This window comes from Cercospora beticola, chromosome 4 (assembly GCF_033473495.1).
Source record: "Cercospora beticola chromosome 4, complete sequence".
In the NCBI taxonomy this organism is placed as follows: Eukaryota; Fungi; Ascomycota; class Dothideomycetes; order Mycosphaerellales; family Mycosphaerellaceae; genus Cercospora; species Cercospora beticola.
In genome coordinates this window covers 2,897,067-2,915,964 of record NC_088938.1, presented here as the reverse complement: position 1 = coordinate 2,915,964, position 18,898 = coordinate 2,897,067, and the positions used below count along the sequence as shown (strand labels likewise).

General features: G+C 52.7%; 10 protein-coding genes across 10 annotated transcripts; 3 read left to right on the top strand and 7 right to left on the bottom strand.

The window, feature by feature from the left end:
• Positions 1–90: 90 nt before the first annotated feature.
• Positions 91–1,560, bottom strand: RHO25_006791 (uncharacterized protein; the record flags this gene model as incomplete). The annotated part of the gene is made up of 2 exons (XM_023597588.2): positions 91–1,319; positions 1,428–1,560. 2 exons carry the CDS (start codon positions 1,558–1,560, stop codon positions 91–93), a joined length of 1,362 nt encoding a protein of 453 aa, XP_023453023.1.
• Positions 1,561–1,943: 383 nt separating this feature from the next.
• On the top strand, positions 1,944–2,658 carry RHO25_006790 (uncharacterized protein; the record flags this gene model as incomplete). Its single annotated transcript, XM_023597587.2, has 2 exons — positions 1,944–2,217; positions 2,300–2,658. The coding sequence occupies 2 exons, from the start codon at positions 1,944–1,946 to the stop codon at positions 2,656–2,658; spliced, it is 633 nt and encodes a 210-aa protein (XP_023453030.1).
• A 289-nt stretch (positions 2,659–2,947) lies between these two features.
• RHO25_006789 (uncharacterized protein) lies at positions 2,948–5,860 on the bottom strand (the record flags this gene model as incomplete). The annotated part of the gene is made up of 1 exon (XM_023597586.2): positions 2,948–5,860. The coding sequence occupies one exon, from the start codon at positions 5,858–5,860 to the stop codon at positions 2,948–2,950; it is 2,913 nt and encodes a 970-aa protein (XP_023453029.2).
• Positions 5,861–6,695: 835 nt separating this feature from the next.
• Positions 6,696–7,075, bottom strand: RHO25_006788 (uncharacterized protein; the record flags this gene model as incomplete). Its single annotated transcript, XM_023597585.2, has 2 exons — positions 6,696–6,844; positions 6,907–7,075. The coding sequence occupies 2 exons, from the start codon at positions 7,073–7,075 to the stop codon at positions 6,696–6,698; spliced, it is 318 nt and encodes a 105-aa protein (XP_023453028.1).
• A 779-nt stretch (positions 7,076–7,854) lies between these two features.
• On the bottom strand, positions 7,855–9,549 carry RHO25_006787 (uncharacterized protein; the record flags this gene model as incomplete). The annotated part of the gene is made up of 1 exon (XM_023597584.2): positions 7,855–9,549. The coding sequence occupies one exon, from the start codon at positions 9,547–9,549 to the stop codon at positions 7,855–7,857; it is 1,695 nt and encodes a 564-aa protein (XP_023453027.1).
• A 292-nt stretch (positions 9,550–9,841) lies between these two features.
• RHO25_006786 (uncharacterized protein) lies at positions 9,842–10,360 on the bottom strand (the record flags this gene model as incomplete). The annotated part of the gene is made up of 3 exons (XM_023597583.2): positions 9,842–9,898; positions 9,970–10,201; positions 10,263–10,360. The coding sequence occupies 3 exons, from the start codon at positions 10,358–10,360 to the stop codon at positions 9,842–9,844; spliced, it is 387 nt and encodes a 128-aa protein (XP_023452262.1).
• Positions 10,361–11,380: 1,020 nt separating this feature from the next.
• Positions 11,381–14,030, top strand: RHO25_006785 (uncharacterized protein; the record flags this gene model as incomplete). Its single annotated transcript, XM_023597582.2, has 3 exons — positions 11,381–11,611; positions 11,665–11,700; positions 11,874–14,030. 3 exons carry the CDS (start codon positions 11,381–11,383, stop codon positions 14,028–14,030), a joined length of 2,424 nt encoding a protein of 807 aa, XP_023452406.1.
• An 89-nt stretch (positions 14,031–14,119) lies between these two features.
• On the bottom strand, positions 14,120–14,455 carry RHO25_006784 (uncharacterized protein; the record flags this gene model as incomplete). Its single annotated transcript, XM_023597581.2, has 1 exon — positions 14,120–14,455. The coding sequence occupies one exon, from the start codon at positions 14,453–14,455 to the stop codon at positions 14,120–14,122; it is 336 nt and encodes a 111-aa protein (XP_023452255.1).
• A 1,860-nt stretch (positions 14,456–16,315) lies between these two features.
• On the bottom strand, positions 16,316–17,020 carry RHO25_006783 (uncharacterized protein; the record flags this gene model as incomplete). The annotated part of the gene is made up of 1 exon (XM_023597580.2): positions 16,316–17,020. One exon carries the CDS (start codon positions 17,018–17,020, stop codon positions 16,316–16,318), a length of 705 nt encoding a protein of 234 aa, XP_023452256.2.
• Positions 17,021–17,734: 714 nt separating this feature from the next.
• Positions 17,735–18,622, top strand: RHO25_006782 (uncharacterized protein; the record flags this gene model as incomplete). Its single annotated transcript, XM_023597579.2, has 1 exon — positions 17,735–18,622. One exon carries the CDS (start codon positions 17,735–17,737, stop codon positions 18,620–18,622), a length of 888 nt encoding a protein of 295 aa, XP_023452257.1.
• Between the last annotated feature and the right edge of the window lie 276 nt (positions 18,623–18,898).

Sequence of the window (18,898 nt, the reverse complement as noted above, 5' to 3'; positions counted from 1 at the left end):
CACTACACTGTTGAACCGCACACGCACAGTAAGACACTCAACATTGCAAAACTCCTCGCTCAGCTACCCTCAACGAAACGCTAATGTCATTCACGCTCGAACACTGCCCCTTCCTTCCTCCATCTCTTTTCTTCTCTGCTCAGCTTCGCCAACACTCTTGACCCCTTTCTTCCTCTGCCGCTCCTCATACTCGTCTCTCCTCCCTAGAATCCTCTTCACAATATGCTCCGCGTTGACATCTTGGAACTCATGTTCTGGCGTCTCAACAAAAATGCCCAAAGCTTTTGCGTCTCGGTAAGGATCGCCTTCTTTCGCGCTCGGCGGCATGAAAGCGGTGGGCCCATGGTATACTGCATCGGGCCTGCGACTGAAGGGTAGAGATTCCAGAAATCCAACGCTAGGTGTGTACGGAGCCCCAAAGACAACGCCGTGGACATATGTGCATTGCACCACACAAAGCCCTCGCTCGAAAATGTTCATGATTGGGTAGTTCGCTCCGCGGTAGGAGTTAACGATTTCGTCGTCGTGGACTCCTGCAATGACGTACGCGGGTGCGTAGTCGGATCCAGTCAGGTCGATGCGTTGCTGCACAGCGGCTTCGTTGTACCAGCCTCGTATTTGCGCATTTTCTTCTTCCAATCTGATGACAGTCTCCAGAAATGCAATGTGCCCGCTGGAGAACAGATCGAAACCGCCGTCCACGTATACCAATCTCTGCCCCGGCCGCGGAGGTATCCCTGCTACCAAGCTTGTGAAGTTCCCACTTCCAGTCCTGCTGGTATCGGGCGTGAAAGCGTACACGACAACGAACGGGTCTCTCCCATTAGGAGCAGCAGCGTATTCGATGAAGCGTTTCTGCATGTCTTTCCCATGCTGTCTCCTTTCCGCCTCATTCCACTCTGGCCTTCCTTCTTTCCCCTCCACGCAGTCACTCAAATTCTTAATGAAGTGATCTTTCGTCCCATCCAGCATCCTCCCCACAAGATCCGTTGTACTGATACCCGGCGTCCGAGGCACAATCTTCATTCTCCCTGCTCTCTTCACAAAACGATAGCAGTCCTCACCGCTCGCGTCTGACGTGATGTCATCGCCATGCGTGACATATTTGCACCCGTAATGACTGATCCAGGGAATCGAAGTAACGTAAGGAGCGTGCGGAATACATTTTGTGCTGAAGCGGCAGGCGTTCACGGCGGCAGTTCGTTCGGCGAGGGACATGACTGTGGGGCCCTTGTTCGCAAGGATGTCTTCATCGTTGTGCAGGCCCACGAGGAGCTCATCGCCGAAGCGGCGCGATTGCAGCATGACACCTGCATGGCCTGATCAAAGAGAGAGTCCGCTGATCAGCCATGTGTTCTTTTCTTTGCGGTTCTTGTGGAGGATAGGATATCGTGCAGAATTTCATGTAGGCAAGTAGGCAGTAGTACCATGATGGAAGAAGTCAAAGCAGCCGTCAATCCATAACCGATCTTCCTTGATGGGCACGTCTTCTTGTGGAGGAGCGGGCCATTCGCCGGTGTCGGGCACAACGCAGCCTGTTTCGGGATCTCGTTGTGGCATCGTGGTGGAAGGGTGGAATATGTGTACGGAAGAAAGTGACGAAGCCGAAATATTGATCCTATGATGGCGCCATGAAGTGTAGTAGCGTTTCTCGGTCGCGCACGAGAGCAGATAAGGGCGGTCAGGCTGGGAGATATGAAGGGATGGCGTGTGTCTCGGAGGTGGAGTCCTAGCGAAGGGGCCAAAGTCAATGCAATAGTGCAAGTGCCCCGCCATGCGAACAACACATGCAACGCACGGACTCTGGCTGGTCTTGCGTCACAAGCCAACTTTTGAAGTGAAGCACCACCGCCGCGTTACACCAGCTTCATCGACCAAACTTCACCAACACCGACATCGCCTCTCTCCCCCAGCTCTGCCGCGGCGACGGCAACTCCGCCACCATGCCCTCCGTCATCCTCGTCGTCTTCGTCGTGCAGCTCCTACTGTCGCTCATCAGCACAGTGGGAGCCCAAGCCATCAACGACCTCGCCTGGTACATCTTCACCCTCCTCCCGACCCCACAATCCCGCGCCGCCAAAGAGAACCTCAAACTCCGCCGCGAAGTCGTCCAACTCGAGCGCGAACTCCGCGCGACCTCCGCGCAAGACGAATTCGCCAAATGGGCCAAGATCCGCAGACAGCACGATAAAGCGAAAGACAAGTATGAGAAGCAAGGTCCGTACACTCTTTACACACGCCTGCAGCGAACCATCTCGCACTCACAGAATGAAGTTGACTGACTTGATTGGTAATACAGCATCCTCCCTAACCTCCTTCCGCTCAACCTTCATGTCCATCGTCTCCAAACTCCGCTGGGTGGGCACCCAAGGTGTCAACTTCCTGCTCAACACCTACTACTCCAAAACACCCATGTTCTACCTCCCACAAGGCTGGGTACCATATCACGCCGAATGGCTGCTCTCCTTCCCTCGCGCGCCTGTCGGCGGGGTATCTGTGAACGTCTGGGCAATCGCATGCGGGAGCGTGATAGGGATGGTAATGGAATTGGTCGTGGCAGCGTTGGCTTTGAAGAAGGGAGAAGGGAAAGTAGGGGAGAAGGCCAAGATACCGGCGAACACTCCCGCAGGTGTGGGAGGGAGAAAGAAGGAGTTGTGAAAGGACGAAGGACAGACTATGCAAGCGTGCAGCAACAGTCGAAACAGCCAAATCTTGAAAGAAAGGGCACAGTGCACAACGACTCCGATGATGTTTCATGTTCATTCTGCCATTCTCATGAGCCCAATCCCCCAACCCCATAACATCATGACACCAGGACCTCATGAACAACCCACGATGCAAGTTTGCGCATGCATCAAAATTGCCTCTGCTCAGGCGACCAGAAATGAATGTCAATCCCTTCCCCCAGTAAGAAAACCTCGACCCAAAAGAAACCCACTTCAACCAATCACTGCTGTTCCTGAACGACGGCAATTTCCTCATACCACACTCCATGGCTCTCCCAATCCACCTTCCGGACCCGCTCCAGCAAATCCACAATAACAGCAACATGCGGGACGAACTCCGCCATGCCGCTCGAGGCCAACTTTTCAGAAGCTGAGCTTGCAGCCCGGACCCTGTCCGCACTGCTCTCGGCCGAGAGACGAGACAGAATATGGGTCTTGAGTCGCTGGAACAAGACCTTCAAGACCGGATCTGAGAAGCGAACGCTATTGACTTGCTGTGCGCCGCTGGGAATGCTGACTTGAGCCGCCTGCGCAAAGAATTTGTTGATGGTACTTTGCACAGAACGTTTCGTGCTCTCGGGCATGTTGTGCGCCGTCTCAAGCACCGAAAAAGCCTTTTGAGCGGTCGTAGGCTCGTCTGCGTTCGTGCTCTCGTACGGCTCTGCGGAGAGAAGGGTCCACAGTCTATTGGCCTCATTCTTCCACTGGCTTCGGACATCACGCCTAAGGAGGTTCTTGGTGGTGAGAAGAATGGCACCGATCACAGCAATTCTGATGGCTTTCGTGCGAAGCTTCTGCATACGTTCCAGATCCAGGTGCAACGTCTCGGGGCATGCGGTGTCATCGAGCTCATTCGAGGTCAGGGCGAGCTCCACCAGGGCATGCGTGTAGATTTTTTGAGGTGATGGCCGATCGGCCGGATTCCTCATGTTCTCCGGATCTCGTCGATCCGACTCGGCTTCCAGAGCACGGCGCGACTGGTGCCACCATCGCTTCGTGTTCGTGAGAGTGATTTGATGTGCCTCGATATCCCGTCGGAACATGCGTGCTTCGTAGCCAGCGGCTTCTTTCGTTAGCGTGGGAGCCGATTGCATGATCATGAAATTCGTGTAGTCGAGACTCAGACAGTCGACCATCTTCAACAGCTTGAAGAGCTTCTCAATCATGCCATCAAGCTCGTCGTTCTCCGTGCGCAACTCTTCAGCCAGCGTCTTGACTTGCTGATCGCGAAAAGGCGCACAGAGCTTAGGTAGGACATTAGCCATAAAGCCGAAGAATCCAGGGTAGCTGAACACCCCTTGCTGACACTGCCGTTGGATGTTGTCCAGGTCCAGTGCTTCGCAGAGCATCTTATGCATGTTGCTACCAGGCTTAAGCATCCGCAAGAGCTTCTCCTTGATATTCTCTGCGGCAGACACAGTCCATCGCGCTCCATTCCCAGCCTCGAAACCGACCTTCATACTTTCGCAAATGCTGCGGTACATCTGCTCTCGTAATTCGCTATTCTTGTCCTCGAGCTTGTAGTCCTTGTCGATCGCAAGCTCGTGGGTTAGGACTCTGTTGCTCGGCATCGTTGTGAACAGCTTGTTGAGTTCGCCAGAGCCGATGGGGACAGGTGCGAAAGCATCTTCGACCGCTTGCTCAGAAGACACTGCAGCCTCAGAAGAAGGTTCGACACCTCGTGGTCTCACTTCGGCCGCTGGTCGCTTCTTAGGCCTTCTGCGTCGGCTCTCCCTAATGGCCTTCTTGATTAAGAAGTCTGCTCGGTCAGGACCAGCCAGCTTCCGGATTCTACTCAGAAGCATAACCTGATTGTCACGAATGCCTTCACGATAGTCTTTGGCGACCTCGCCTCGAGTATCGTCCTTGACAGTCTGCCAAATTGCGTCAAGCTCGACAAAGGAGGCCACCATGCCTTCGATTAGAACACTAGAATCTTGGAGCCTCCAGGCAGCAAACGCGGAGGTGTAGGTGGTATAGGTCTGATTGAGAGTCTCATGCTGTGTCTCGTTGGCAGTGAAGTTGTTCCACGTATCGAGTCTCGCCACAGAAGCTTCGAAAAGGCTGATCAACTCAGAAGCATTTGCGATTAGGTCCGACTCCTGGGCACCAGTCTTGTTCAGAAGCACTGAAATGGGGTGAGCAACGATCATATACCCGCTCAGGAAAGTTCTGGTGTTCAACGCAGCATTCGCATCGTTTCCGTCCTGCAGGCCAAGGTGCATCAACATGTCAGTCGTGGCCTGGATGACCTGCTGACTGGCCACCAACTCTGTCATCTCTTCAAAGGGCGTATCCTTGGCTCTTGCAGCGGTCAGTCCGAGTTCTCTAAAACGAAGGACAGGCTGCTTCCTCCGGTGCAGGCGCCATGCTCGCTGGATTCGGCTCACGGCTGTCTCGAGATCCAGGAGCAAGACCTCTGCGATTTCCTCAACGATAGCATCCTCCTCCACATCAGCAACCTCCTCCAGCACGGCGAGTTTCTTCTCGGCACTATCCGCACGTCTCGCTCTCCGTGCCTGGATGTTGCGCTGGTACTCTGCCCTCCTTCGTTCAGCCTCAGCGTGCCGCTCCTCCATTTCCAGGCGCAAGCGCGTTTCTTCTGCCAGCTTGCGATCCTTGACCTCCTCTGCGATGCGCTTTGCGCGCGCCACCTCTTCGGCACATTGTGCCGCAACCTTTGCTAGCAACTTCTCTTTGGCGGCTTGCGCGGCGAGGGCGCGTTCCTCACTGCTCGTGCTGTTGCCTCGTGGTGCTGCTTTGGCGAGCGCTGCTCGCAGTCGCACTTGCTCGGCATGGGCAGCTCGGTCGGCCAGGCGCGCCTTCCTCGACTCGATGATTGACGCCCGTCGCAGGTGCTGGGCAATCGTGGTAGACCGGCATCCCGTCGAACTGCGGCGCAACGAGCGGCCTGACGTGTGAGAATGCGCCTGCGACTGGGCTGATGATAGCGAATTCCTCCGAGAAGATGCCGCTGAGGACTTCCGGCGCGTCAGCTGGTTGCGGTAGAAGCGAGCGGCGATGTGAGGTGGAGGAGCGTAGACTTGTCGAGGCTCTTGGTCGGTCTCGGTGTCGTCGGACATGTCGATGTTGGTGTCGGCGGGTATGCGGTCCACGCCGGTGGGGTGCGACATGGTGGTGTCTGCCATCCGGTAGGAATACTGGTCGACGTCGTCGGGTCGTCAGGTCAGCAGGCAGTTGAGTTGAGGAGAGGCAGGGTGGCTGGCACAATGACGCCTTCCAGCTGCGTGATCCTGGCAATCGCTTGCACGAGCTCGTGGAAGCCTGTCGACGGCAGATGACTAAAACCACACTTCTACTGCTTGGTCATCGTGAAACTGCATAGCAACGTGTTGGAGATTGCTGGGTCGGCGCCAGGGCTCAGCATCCGCTTTCACATGTTTCATGCGAACGAAAGCGGCAAGTCTTTATTCCACGCAGATCCCAAGCAGCGCATGCGGCCGAAGCTTTGGACGGCTTTGCGATCTGCGCGGAAACAGGTCCGTTCATATTCATAGACACATACCATGGTCTGTGCCGTCTTGACCACGTGCATGCAACATGGTACGGTGCTGGCTAGAGCAAAATGATTCAATCGTCCCAAGTACCTGCAATTACATCGAAACAGTGGTTCACTTGAGCAGAAGGGGCTGTTCAATTGCCGCTCCAGCCCGCTCACTCCGAGGAAGAACTGCAGTCAGGAATCCGTATTCCCAAATCTAGCATCAAATCATCATTCATAGCTTATCTGTCGTTATCCAAAGCAGCTGTCTCCTTTCTCAAGATCACAGCTCCATCCATTACTCCATATTTATGCACCAGGCAAATGGGTACAACCAGATCCAACAACGTGCCACCTCCACCATGGTCTGTATCAGGCGTGTGTTGCTTTGCTCCCCGCAGTTCTGCAGTCCCTGCTGATAGAGGTTGCTCGGCAACGTCCTAATTCATCTCACGCCGGTTTGTGGCCTAAGGGATTGGCTCGTATCCTCCAGCCTTGTGCTGCTGGCGGTTGCTGAAGATGAAGTAGATGATGGCACCAACGATGGGAAAGAAGAAGACGACAATTGCCCAGAGGAGCTTATGCGAGACGGGGCGACTGGACTGGAAGAGCTCAACTGTGAGATAATTAGCATCTTAATCGTGACAAGCCATGCTGCAGAATGTAGTGGCTACTCACCCCAGATGATGATGTCGATCACCAACACGATGAAGCCGATGATACCACCACCAGTGCCGTATTGCCATGCATCGGTCTTGGTGGCATGAAGCAGCTCGCTGTTCTCAAGTGGTGCGGCGAATGTCAGGGCAGCCAGGCAGAGCTGGAGGAAGGCGTTGAAGAGTGCCATGCTGATAGAAGCTGTGCAGTCGACTGTCTGTTTGCTGTGAGTGCTGTCGTGGCCGCTGCTGCTGTCAGTGTGTGGGTGTGGTGGAAGAGAGTAGGAGGAAGCGTGCAAGGCAGCAGAATATCACGGCAGTGCAGTCAGGTGTGTTTAGCTTGAACTATGGCGCAAGCAAGGCAAGCGAGCTCTCTGGTTTGTCACTTGCTGCATTCGGGGCTGGTGATGCAGCGGGCGTGTCATCGGTCACACGACGACCATCGACCATCGAGCTTGCCGCAACGATGTGGCTCGTGCTCTGCGCTTGCCGTTTCCAGCCGCTCCGCAGAACTTAGCCTCTGCCATTCGAATGGTACAAATGACAAACTCGCACCTACGCATCTGGATGTGTTCCACGACGGGACACAACTTCCAACTTCCCTCCTAACGACACGAGTGATCAAAGCGGCGAGAGCAGTGGGCTATACGATGACCTATCCGCGATAAGAGCTTCGTAGCCGAAGATTGAACACCATGATGCAAGTGAGCTCTGCACATTAGCTATCTCGCGGCGCTAGCAAGACGAATCGATGCGCCGATAGCTGTATGGGGGTTCTTGAAGTGTGGTACCCCAACTCAGTCAGTGGTGAGAGCTTCGAAGGCTGATCGTATCGACATCAAAATTCGGCCATGGCATCGAAAGGAACCACATGCGATCCATACTAGAACCGAACACATACAACTCGACGAGCCGGCGTGAAGGACGGACATGCAAGACACCGGATATAAACAAGTCCACGGGGAACATCTTATTCCATCTCTGCCCATTGCTTCCATATGGCGAGGTCGACGGGATTCGAATGATTGGCCATGTTAAGCTGCCCGTGGACTTGAGCATGCCGATGTATCGCCTCCGCGCCTACAGTCAGTGGATGCCAAGATGCATCACCTTGGCTTCTTTCCGTGCCAACATCTCCTACAAAACCCGTCGAAGCCACTACGTTCAATTGCTGCTGGCTGCTGGTCTGCATCTGCGCAGAGACCTCGAGGTTGTCTCTACACATTCTCCAGACTTGAGCTCTCTGCTTGCAATACGAGATGAACGCGGACAAATCCCTTCCCCGGCAAGCAAGGACGTAACGACTCCGCATGTTATCGGTATACATATCGCAGTAAGCCTCGGCCTGTGTTCCATTCTGGATAGTGAAGGATGCAGCGAAAAAGCTACCACGTCCAATCTCTTCGTAACATGATTCGCAGAAGTAGAAATCGTCCATCCCGTACCACCTTCGGTCTTTCACAGGTGAGGAACCTGGGCACGACGGCAGCAAAGAGACGCGCTTCACGTAACACGCGAAGACATTGGTATCTCCAATGAAATTCATCCTCCGCCATTGTTGCAGGTACTGCCGGGATCGTGAGGCCGTTGGACTGAAGTCGCAAATCCTCTCTGTGCCGACTGGATACCGCTTCCTTCGCAAGACGTGTCCAAGTTCTGTGGCCATAAAGAGCCCAGCATAGCAAGCAACACATACATCGAACTCCTGCACCTCGACGCTTGAGTCGTCTGGATCTGTTAACACGTACCAGTCTACATCAGTAATCGCTCCTGTTGAGCATGCTGGTTCTGCTATCATCTCGATGACAATCTCATGCCACAGGTCCTGTTTCTTCGCAAGCAGTGCGTCGCTGCAAGCCTTGAATGCTGGGAGCTTGAAAGTACATGTGCATTCTGTCTCCGTTTCGAGTGGTAAGGTCTTCACTTCCTCGAAATTCCCGGCAACAGCCAGGCCACCAGCGTAGTTCAAGAAGCAGCTCTCACACACCAGCATCTTTGCAATTCGCTGCGGTCTAGCCGGTCTGAACCATTTCCTCGACCCTCTCCTCACCACCAGACCACTACAAGCAGGCGCCGCAAGGCTTCGTTGACAAGCGCCCACGAAGTCCTGCCACGCGTCTCTCGCCGCATATTGCAGTAGACCTCTCCTGATGAACGGCACGGCCAAATCGCAATTCCACAGATCATCAGCACCATGTTCCGTTCTATCGCGCAGATGGAATCGTTCTGCCCACGGCGTAGCACCAACCCAATCTTCAAAACAAGCCTCACATACCACGAATCCCTCAACTCCTCTCAAGCCCCACCAATTCAAACCTTTTCCGCCTCGCACGCCAGCGTCTCCTTCACACATCGGCATCTCAGATCGCTTCTTCGCAAACGCCAGAAGCTCATCTGCATTTCCAGATCTCAACGTCTTCTGCAAAAGCTGTTTCGCTCGCGCAGTGTTGAAATCGCAATATGATGTCGTGCCTGGGAGTGGATCATCGTAGAATTGCTCACATAGGGTGATTAGAAGCGGGGAAGACGCTATGTGCTCTTCGTAGCATTTGGAGCAAATCCAGAAATTTGGAACGTTGGTGAAGCGGTGCCAGTGGGCGGGGAAGTCTATGCCGTTTGGTGCTGAAGGACAATGGAGGAGTGCAGAAGATGGGAATATGGACATGGTTTGAGGGTTTCATTGAGGCTTGTGTAGAGAGATTTGGGTGCTTAGGTCGAATGTAGAAGCGACGCGAGTGGGGTCATTGGTAGAGCTAGCTGGATGAGCTATTGCGCTATTGGGTGCTTCAGTGACATATAGTGAAATTTGAGCAGCGTTTTTGGTGTATCTCAAAGGCACGAAACGTCTATCTCAACATGATGCTCAAGACCTCGAGGTATTGCGATTCCCTAATAAATGTGCTGCATATCATCATGGTCCCATTCTTTCATCCAATTCGTGTACTCTGCCAATTTGCTCACAACTTGGCCAACACTCCCGCCCTCCGACTCTCATTCGCAAGTCTCTGCGCCACCTTCAAAAACCAAACTCATTAGCATCATACTCACATACACAATCATAGCGAAATCACAGCCATAAACTTACGAAAAACGTCTTCCCTCCCTCCTCAGTTTCAAACGTAACAGTCGAGCCCTTTGGAATATAAATCACATCCCCGGGCCTTCCAACAAATCTTTGACCAGATTGGTCTGAAACAATGAAAGTCCCGGAGAGGACGTATTTGTATTCTGAGAAGCCGAAGGTTGTGGTAGCTTTGCAGCCCTTCTCGAGCGTGAAAAAGCCGGACGTTATTGGGGCTTGGGGGTCTTGTTCGACGCTGAATAGAATGAGGTTAGGATTGTGAACGTTCAAGTTAGCAGTGTGAGAGAAACGGATACCTGGAATGGGTGTCGCCGATTTGGATGTTTTTGTGCTCGTTGTATTGGTGGAGCTTGGCGTAGTCGCCTGCCGCGAAGTGCTTGAGTGTTGGTGCCATTGTGAATTGCCTGATGATGAAGTTGTAAATTGAGAGAGTGACGAGAGAAGCGATGGTCGTTGATTGCTTATCTAGCCATTCTGCACAATGCCTTTTGCGTGCTTGCAAGGGTTTCTAGAAGTTCATAAAGTCCCGGTGTGTAGTCTTTCCTAATTTGGCACTTTAATCCTTTCAAGTTGAGGACGTGTATGGAAGCACTTCAAGTGGTCGCACGGAAGTACTGCTTGATCCTTTACCATGATGCCTTCCGCTGTCGTGGGACAAGATTTGGTTGTATTGTGCAATGTTTTCACGCCCACTTCTGCAGAGAACGAATTGTTCATGTCGGCCGCAAAGCAGCACCTCGCAATGGCAAAATTGAGAAAACGATAAGAACATTACGATGGCATCTCAACGCTGAATTCCGGTAGTTGGGAGTTTGCTGCTGAATAGGTGCTGCAACGTTCGACCACTGACCAAAGACTGGTAGCACAGAGGCTCGAATCTCGCGGGGTATCCGGAGGTTGCCTTTCTGCCTTCGGTCGTCTCTTACCTTGTGCATAAAGCCTTCCAGTCACTTGAGGCAGTGGCAGCGCTCACATTTCCGTGCAGCCAGCAGACATCAAGCACTCACGACCGGCTTGCAGAATTGGGAAGTTCTTGATGACTGACCGCAAATGAAGATGTCTCGAAAAGAACAAGCATTGAATTGACCCGCCAAGCACCGTCCTCGGCTCGCGGCATTTCGCTCCGTTCTGTCCAAGCTCCTCTCCTCTTTCTCCCACTCCGAACTTTCAACATCCATCTGGGGTTCACGTTACATCACCACCGACCATCAATGGACGCACTTCAGCCGCCGGCCGGCAGATCAGCGGTCATTGCTCTTCTCATGCGCGCTTTGTGCTGTTCCACAGCATCCGTCCGTATTGAGGGCGGGGAACCCCGGTAGCGGTCAGGTACATGAAGCCTTTAATGGCCTAGTCCCTGACCCGCGAGATGCCTGAAGTTTGTGCCTCTGGCTCTCTCATGGTTGCTTCCTAGATGGCTTCCCGATACGCCAAACTCGCTGCTCTTGCGAGTGCATTCTTCGCCGCTCATGGACAAGCACAAGTTGACATCTTGTCTTTCGTCGATCCTCTCATAGGAACGACTAATGGCGGCCATGTCTTTCCTGGCGCAACGCTGCCGTTCGGCATGGCAAAAGCTGGAGCAGACGTGAATGTCGAGAATCAAGGCGGATTCAGCACCGGAGACGTGACTGGGAACATAACGGTATGCACATCTCAGCAGTATCTGATGCTTCAAGCGCTGACTACGGGGCGCAGGGATTCTCACACATGCACGATTCGGGCACAGGAGGAGTAAGTGACATCTTCTTTCAACATCTTGCACATTCAAATGATGATAAAACACTTCTTGGAGACCAATTGAAATTTCATGAAACTTACAAGCTGTATCAACATTTCTGATGAACCTCACATCTGCCCACATACCGTGTTCTACTAGTTTGAGATTATCGACTAACAGAGTACAGAGTCCATCATTGGGGAATTTCCCACTCTTCCCACAGGCCGGCTGTCCCGACGATGATGTCAATCAATGCGTATTCCCATACGACTTGCGCTCGGTGCCTCGCATCAATGACTCCGTGGAAGCTCGCCCGGGATACTTTGCTGTTTCTATGCAAACCAACATCCATACTGAAATGACGGCGACGAACCACACAGCTCTGTATCGCTTCAACTTCCCAGAGCAGCCAGTGGAGAGGAATGCCACACTTAGCCCGCTTATACTCGTAGACTTGATCGATCTGCCGCGGTCGAGGATCAACGGATCCATTTCTGTCGATGCCAGCTCAGGACGTATATCTGGAAGTGGAGTTTTCTCTCCCAGCTTCGGGTTTGGCAACTATGAACTGCACTTCTGTGCCGATTTTTCTGGAGCCGACATTCGAGATACTGGAGTCTTCATGAATAACCGTGCTGGCACCGAGCCCAAGAACCTCAGCATTGTGACTGATGGGGTGAACAACTCTCCAGACCTTCTGCCTGCTGGCGCTTGGACAAGATTCGAGACGCCCACCGAGAATCGTCAGATCTTGGCAAGAGTAGGCGTCAGTTTCATCTCCATCAGTCAGGCTTGCCACAACGCAGAAACAGAGATTCCCGATTTTGACTTCAATGCCACTTATGCAGCAGCTCAAGAAGCTTGGCGAGATACGCTTGGAGTCGTCGAGGTAAAGCCTGGTGGAGTCAATGAAAGCTTACAGACTGTGCTCTGGTCCGGGCTGTATCGTGCGTCCATCTCGCCTCAGGATTACACTAATGAGAACCCGTTATGGAACAGCACTGAGCCTTATTACGACTCGTACTACTGCATCTGGGACTCTTTCCGTAGCATCGACACTCTGATCACCATTCTGGATCCGTACAGCCAGATTCAGATGATTCGCAGTCTTATCGATATCTACCGGCAGGAAGGATGGCTTCCGGATTGCCGAATGTCGCTGTGCAAGGGCTTCACTCAAGGAGGGTCCAATGCCGATGTTGTCATCGCGGAATCATACCTGAAATTGGGACAGCTGGCTGCGGACCATGGTGTCGACTGGAAGACCGCGTACGAGGCTGTCGTCAAAGACGCCGAGGAAGAGCCTCAGAACTGGGCGGTGGAAGGCCGTGGCGGTCTCTTGAGTTGGAAGACTCTGAACTACATACCGACCGACGATTATGACCCGTATGGCGTGGGTCCCTTCACACGCAGCATCAGCAGAACTGTCGAATATGCCTATGACGACTACTGCATCGCAGAGATGGCTCGCGGAATGGGCAACACTGCTGATTACGAAAAGTACCTGGCGTCGTCAGAATACTGGCGAAATATGTGGAAGGCCGATCAAAACAGCAGCATCAACGGCACTGACACTGGCTTTGAAGGATTCCTGATGCCGAAGTTCCTCAATGGTACATGGGGTTTTCAAGACCCAATCTTCTGCTCTCTCATCTTGAACTTCACAAGCTGCTATCTCAACCCGGACGGGCATGAGACCTACGAGGGAAGCTCCTGGCTCTATTCGTTCTTCGTGCCACATGACCAAGCTTCCTTGATTGCGACCATGGGTGGCGCTCAGACTTTTGTCAACCGTCTTGACTACCTGCACGAATTCCCCGGTCTGCTGTACATTGGCGACGAGCAGGGCTTCCTTCCTGTCTATCAGTACCACTACGCAGGGCGGCCTGGCAAGAGCGCCGAGAGAGCACACTTCTACATTCCATCACAGTTCAACGACACCATTAATGGAATTCCTGGAAACGACGATAGCGGAGCTATGGGATCTTTCGTGGCACTATCTATGATGGGCATGTTCCCAAATCCTGGGCAAGACGTCTACTTCATCACACCTCCATTCTTCGAAGAGGTCAGCGTTACCAACAAGCTTACCGGCAAGAAGGCCACGATCCGGAACATCAACTTCGACCCAGAGTACCAGAACATCTACGTTCAGAGTGCTACCTTGAATGGTGAGCCCTATACGAAGAACTGGTACTCACACTCGTTCTTCTTGGAGGGCGGCGTGCTGGAACTCACTCTTGGACGAAATGAAAGCACTTGGGGTATGAGGCCTGAAGATCTGCCACCCAGCGTGTCAACTTCAGCAGGTTATGAACGCAACGAGTTCGATTATTTCATGTAATCAAGAGTTCAGAACTGATTGATCATGAAAGCTGCCAAAATCATAATACATCATCATCCCATCATTCATCATTCGTTTCTTCACATCATCTATCGCACCACCCCGTCATTCGCTTTCTTACTCTCCTTCTCTGCCTTCTTCTTCCTCAGCTTCTGAAAGAAACCATTCGGTCCTCCCAGACCAGTCAAACCTCCGCCAGAGCTCTTCCCTTCATTGTCGCCCATTAATTTGTTTGCGGCGCCAGGTTCGCCGCTCTTCAACGCAGCCATGACTTCTGCCGCTTTAACGCGTGCTGCGGCGGCTTGATCAGATGGCATAGCTTGCGCGTCGAGTGTATTGGTATTGGGTGCAAAAGCGAAACCGGAGTCGTTCCAGCTTGAGCCTCCGGAGGCCATGGTGCCTGGTGGGTCTTTGCGATCGGTCATGTTTGTTTTTGGACGCGAAGTATGCCTTTGAGTTGCTAGAGGTAGGTCTTGGTGAGTGCTGAATTTCTGCTAGTCTGCCTTCTGCGAGCTCGATGGCTCAATTCGAAGTCTTTTGTATATATCCCTTTGAGGCCGCTCGTCCACGTGCCTTGTTCGCTTAATCGGTGGCTTGAAGGAAGTTGTGCTGACTACGCAGCATTCGCTTCTGTTTGAGAGAGTAAGAATTGGTACTGTATTTCGCTCTACAAACCATGTCAATGACACCCTCGTCAAAGTATCACTATATAGCATTCCTAGACTGTTGCTTTTCGTGCTATTTTGAGCTCATTGTCAATCTTTCCGCGAGGGAAGAGCGCGATCGGCATGGTGTCACACGCGGCTTGGTTGTTCATGGCTGTGCAGACGTCATGCCGGCTACCACATGAACTGTTCACGCGGCCTCTCGTGTTGTTTTGTGGCATCCTTCAGGATTGCCCATTGGGAGACCATGTTTGATCGATGAGTGTCTGGACCGAGCAGGGCGAAGTTGAGGCAGTGGCCGCACGGCCAAGACTGTTTTGGTAGGCGGGACCCCGGCTCCTGGTGCGTTTGTGGACTTCACTGCTGCATGGAAAGCGATTGACAAGAAGCCGCGCCGGAGCAAGAGCTAGGAACAAGAGACGTATTGGAACGGTGGAGGATGAAGATGCTTGCAGGTGAAGAGCTGAGGGGCAGACATCGTCATGGCTGAGCGATAAGTACAGCACCACGCGAGCATCTTCAGTGGAGTGCAAATCGCGAGGACGATGCCAGCGGTCATCTCGACGCGCCATGCCGTGTGAACTCGACAACTCACATACGGGGAACGCGTCTGCGTTCCAATTTCTAGGCGCCTCACCTTCCGCCATGATTCCCGTGAACAGCCGGACGCCAGCCCGCCAGTCGAGCGATGACCGTTCGAGAAGCATATGATGCGCTACATTATCAATGTCTACGGAACAAGCGGACTGCCGAGCATACTGCAGAGCATCGAGAGACCTCAGGTCTGCGCACACAGAGGCAAATGCTGTAGAGCGCAATTCACCTCGATTCATTCTTCACCATGATACATCTCATGTCCACCTACTACGACGTGCATGGAAGAGCTCTTTGCCATTCTGGAAGCCTACAGCGCGAAGTCCGCATTTTGCAGTAGTTTCAGTGCGCAAAAAGAAAACAAAAAGTCAACCGTACACCAATCGGCCACCAGTTCGAACCCCTGACCTACATGAATTCCGCGTCGAAACAGTAAAACGACAAGTCGACGATCCTGTTTATGGGGATCTGCCGGAACTAAGGTCGGTGATGAGTCGCCAACTTGTCTGAGTAAGCAGGATTCTTATCTCCAGTCCTTTTCGAGCAAGCACGTAAGGCAAAAAGGAGAGCAAAATCGAAGGAGGAAATGAACGTACCGCCCAGCATTCGAACCGGTGACCTGCGCGCGGCGTTCAAGATTAACGCACCGCACAGGCAAAAGACAAGTCGACCGCACTCTATACATGTGGTCTGCCGAAATTCGACGCTTTGCGAGACGACTCGTCTGAGTAAGCAAGATTGCCGGCAATATATGACTGTCATTCATAACTGCTAACAATGCCAGGCTGTGAATCGGGAATCATCATTCGTTACATTGGCATATTCTGAACTTAGGATGACGAAATTCTACCATCGTGTTTCCAAGCTCTGCAAGATCTGTGTCTCTCTGGAAATTGCAGCTGGAAATGCCACCACTCCAACGTATCTTGCTCTAGATCGCAGCCCGTTTACGTGACAGCACACTTCGCCTCAGATCTCACTCTCAACCACCACCGGTCTTCTCAACCTGGACTGCGTCTTGCCATCTCAGCACGGGTCCAGCTTGACATCGAAGAACGCGTCCAAGCTCGCCAACTTTGCTTCCATCGAAGGAAATCCTGTGTGCTCCCAGCCCTTCTCCTCCTTCGTCACTCGCACAACTGCACTCACTGTGTCACGTCGAGTCCGGATGCGTGAACTCGGTTTTGGCAATCTTGAGATGCGCGGCTTCATGTGTAGACCCTCGTTTGAGCCGATCTTGGTACGACTCTGCTTGAGCACCTTGCAGACCTCTGTCTCCTCCTCGGTAATGGTCGGCAACTTTGAGAAAGACCCCGAGGCGACGCAGGAGTCTTTTCTGGAATGGGTGCCACGGCTTGCACGGTCTGCTCGATCGTTGACTTGTTTGAGGGCCACTACATCGTCCTTTTGCCTGTCGCTGGCGCCAATCGCTTCGACGAAATCTTTCTCAGCCAGAATCGTCAAATTCCGAACTCTTTGCGATCTCTCCTTCGCCGACAACGTGTAATCTCGCATGATGGCGCGCATTTTCTCGATTCTGCTCTCCAAGTTCTGCGGACTGGCAACGACGGAGGATATGCTCGGGAGCCTGTGCTGTGCAAGAGCGATCACTGGAAATCGCTGCATTATCCTCATGACTGATCGTTCCATCGTGGGTGGCTCGGGCACTCTGAAGAAGTCGGCTTCTAGGGTCTCTGGGTCCATCTTGAGATTGGCCAGGTCTACCTCCATGGCGGAAAACGCTTCTTTACCGGAGAATCGGCCTCTGGTACGGGCCCGCACCAAGTTCTTCATGTCGTGGTCGCCTGACCTGGCCATACTTGACTTCACTTGAGTGAAGGCTCTGGCTCAGTACTGTCGGTCCCTGCTACAGCGGTAAGACCATGGGCGTCCCCGTCGCATTAATCAGCCTTGCGATGAGCACACCAAGTCCATACCGGTCGCACACCAGAAGGAGAAAGCGCAGAGCAACATGATCAAGAAAAGGTGCTGTCGCAAGAGTGGATTGGTGTCAGATGCTCGTTGCTTGCAGCTGATCACATATGCTTGTGTGTGAATACGCTCGTTCTCAGCTGCTCGAATCCGCGACAGCTCATTCGGAGTCGAGTATTGCGACCAGTCTTCTACTGTCACGTGCATACATGTGCGCGGAACATTTTCGATCCAGTGGCCTTGTCCCACGCAGAGCCCATGAGAAAAGTTGTCCTCTGTCCTTAAGGCAGAAGTGGGTCTAGCAACGCCGGCACAAGCTTCGAGCCAAAGATTGAAAAAAAAAAAAAAAATAGGTGCTACCCTCATAAGCTACAGCCCCTCAAGATTCTCTCGCTTCATTCACCTCGCTTAGCCACCAGATTTCCGGACAGGAAAAATTCTCAAGACACCGATCATGAAGAGGGCATCTCAACAGCCACCAACTACACACAAGTACCGTAAAGAACAGCCAGCATGCATTTCACAAAATTCCTTCTCCACTTCTTGAGCTTCATCCAAGGTATCAGAGCGACCCCTACACCTGTTGGCGACTACACCGACTTTCAGGAAGACCACCACCTCCTCCGCCGCAACCCATGGCCAGACGCACTATATCCACGCGTCCGTGTAGTCCGCTACACCGGCTGTCGCCACAACATGACAAACTACGCCCACCTCCAAACCCGCGACATCCAAATTGACCGCTGCATAACCTTCGACGCAGAACTCGACGCAGCCCACAACGGACGCGACAGATGGCTCGACGAGCTCAAAGACAAGCCCCATGTCACAAAAGAAGACGTCGAACGCGCAAACCACCCAGAAGATTACATTTTCTCCGGCCTCTACTGGCAATTCCCCAGCGCGAATAAAAAACATCTCCTCATGCCCATGGAACGCTGCAACGTCACAGTCTTCTCCGAACCAAAATGCAAACTCAACTCCCGAATCGTCAAAATGACCAACGAAGCCTCCGATGTCTGCGTTCCAGCTATCGGCGGAAAATCTATCTTTGTGGACTGCTACTCATCAGACGAACTGAAAAGTCTCAACAAGGCTGGACTAGGCGTGACAGATCAGTGGAAAAATACTGCGATTGTTAGATACGGACCTGCGAATGCGACTGGTCATCAACAACAATTTTTGCTGCCGCCGATTGATAAGAATATCAATAAGACTTATGATTCGCAAAGCGATGAGTGGCAGAGGACGTGTCAGGGGAGGAAGAATACACATAAGGGGATCTTTAAGGAACGTATCAAGAGGTGTGGCCGGAAACTTTCCCTTAATGGGGACGATTGTGATTGGGACAGTTATGGTCATCAGTGGCTTGGGGACTTCGGTTTTGCTGAGAAGTGCTAGAGACAAGATGGCGCGTGGCAAAAGGGCGATAATGGGAGAAAGAGCACAGCTCATGCTTTGGGTTTTCTGATAGTGGTAGCAGTGTCCGTATTGGTGAAATTACAGTTGGAAATCAAGGCACATATCCCAATCCACGACTGACAACGATGCGGATGCGCACTTATGGCAGAAATAATTCGTACTGACCACTTTGTGTTCGCGATGTAGTGACATTGCCAGTGCCTTGTCCCGTGAGCAAATTGTAGTCAACGCCGTGACGCCTGTTGCTCCCTCCAT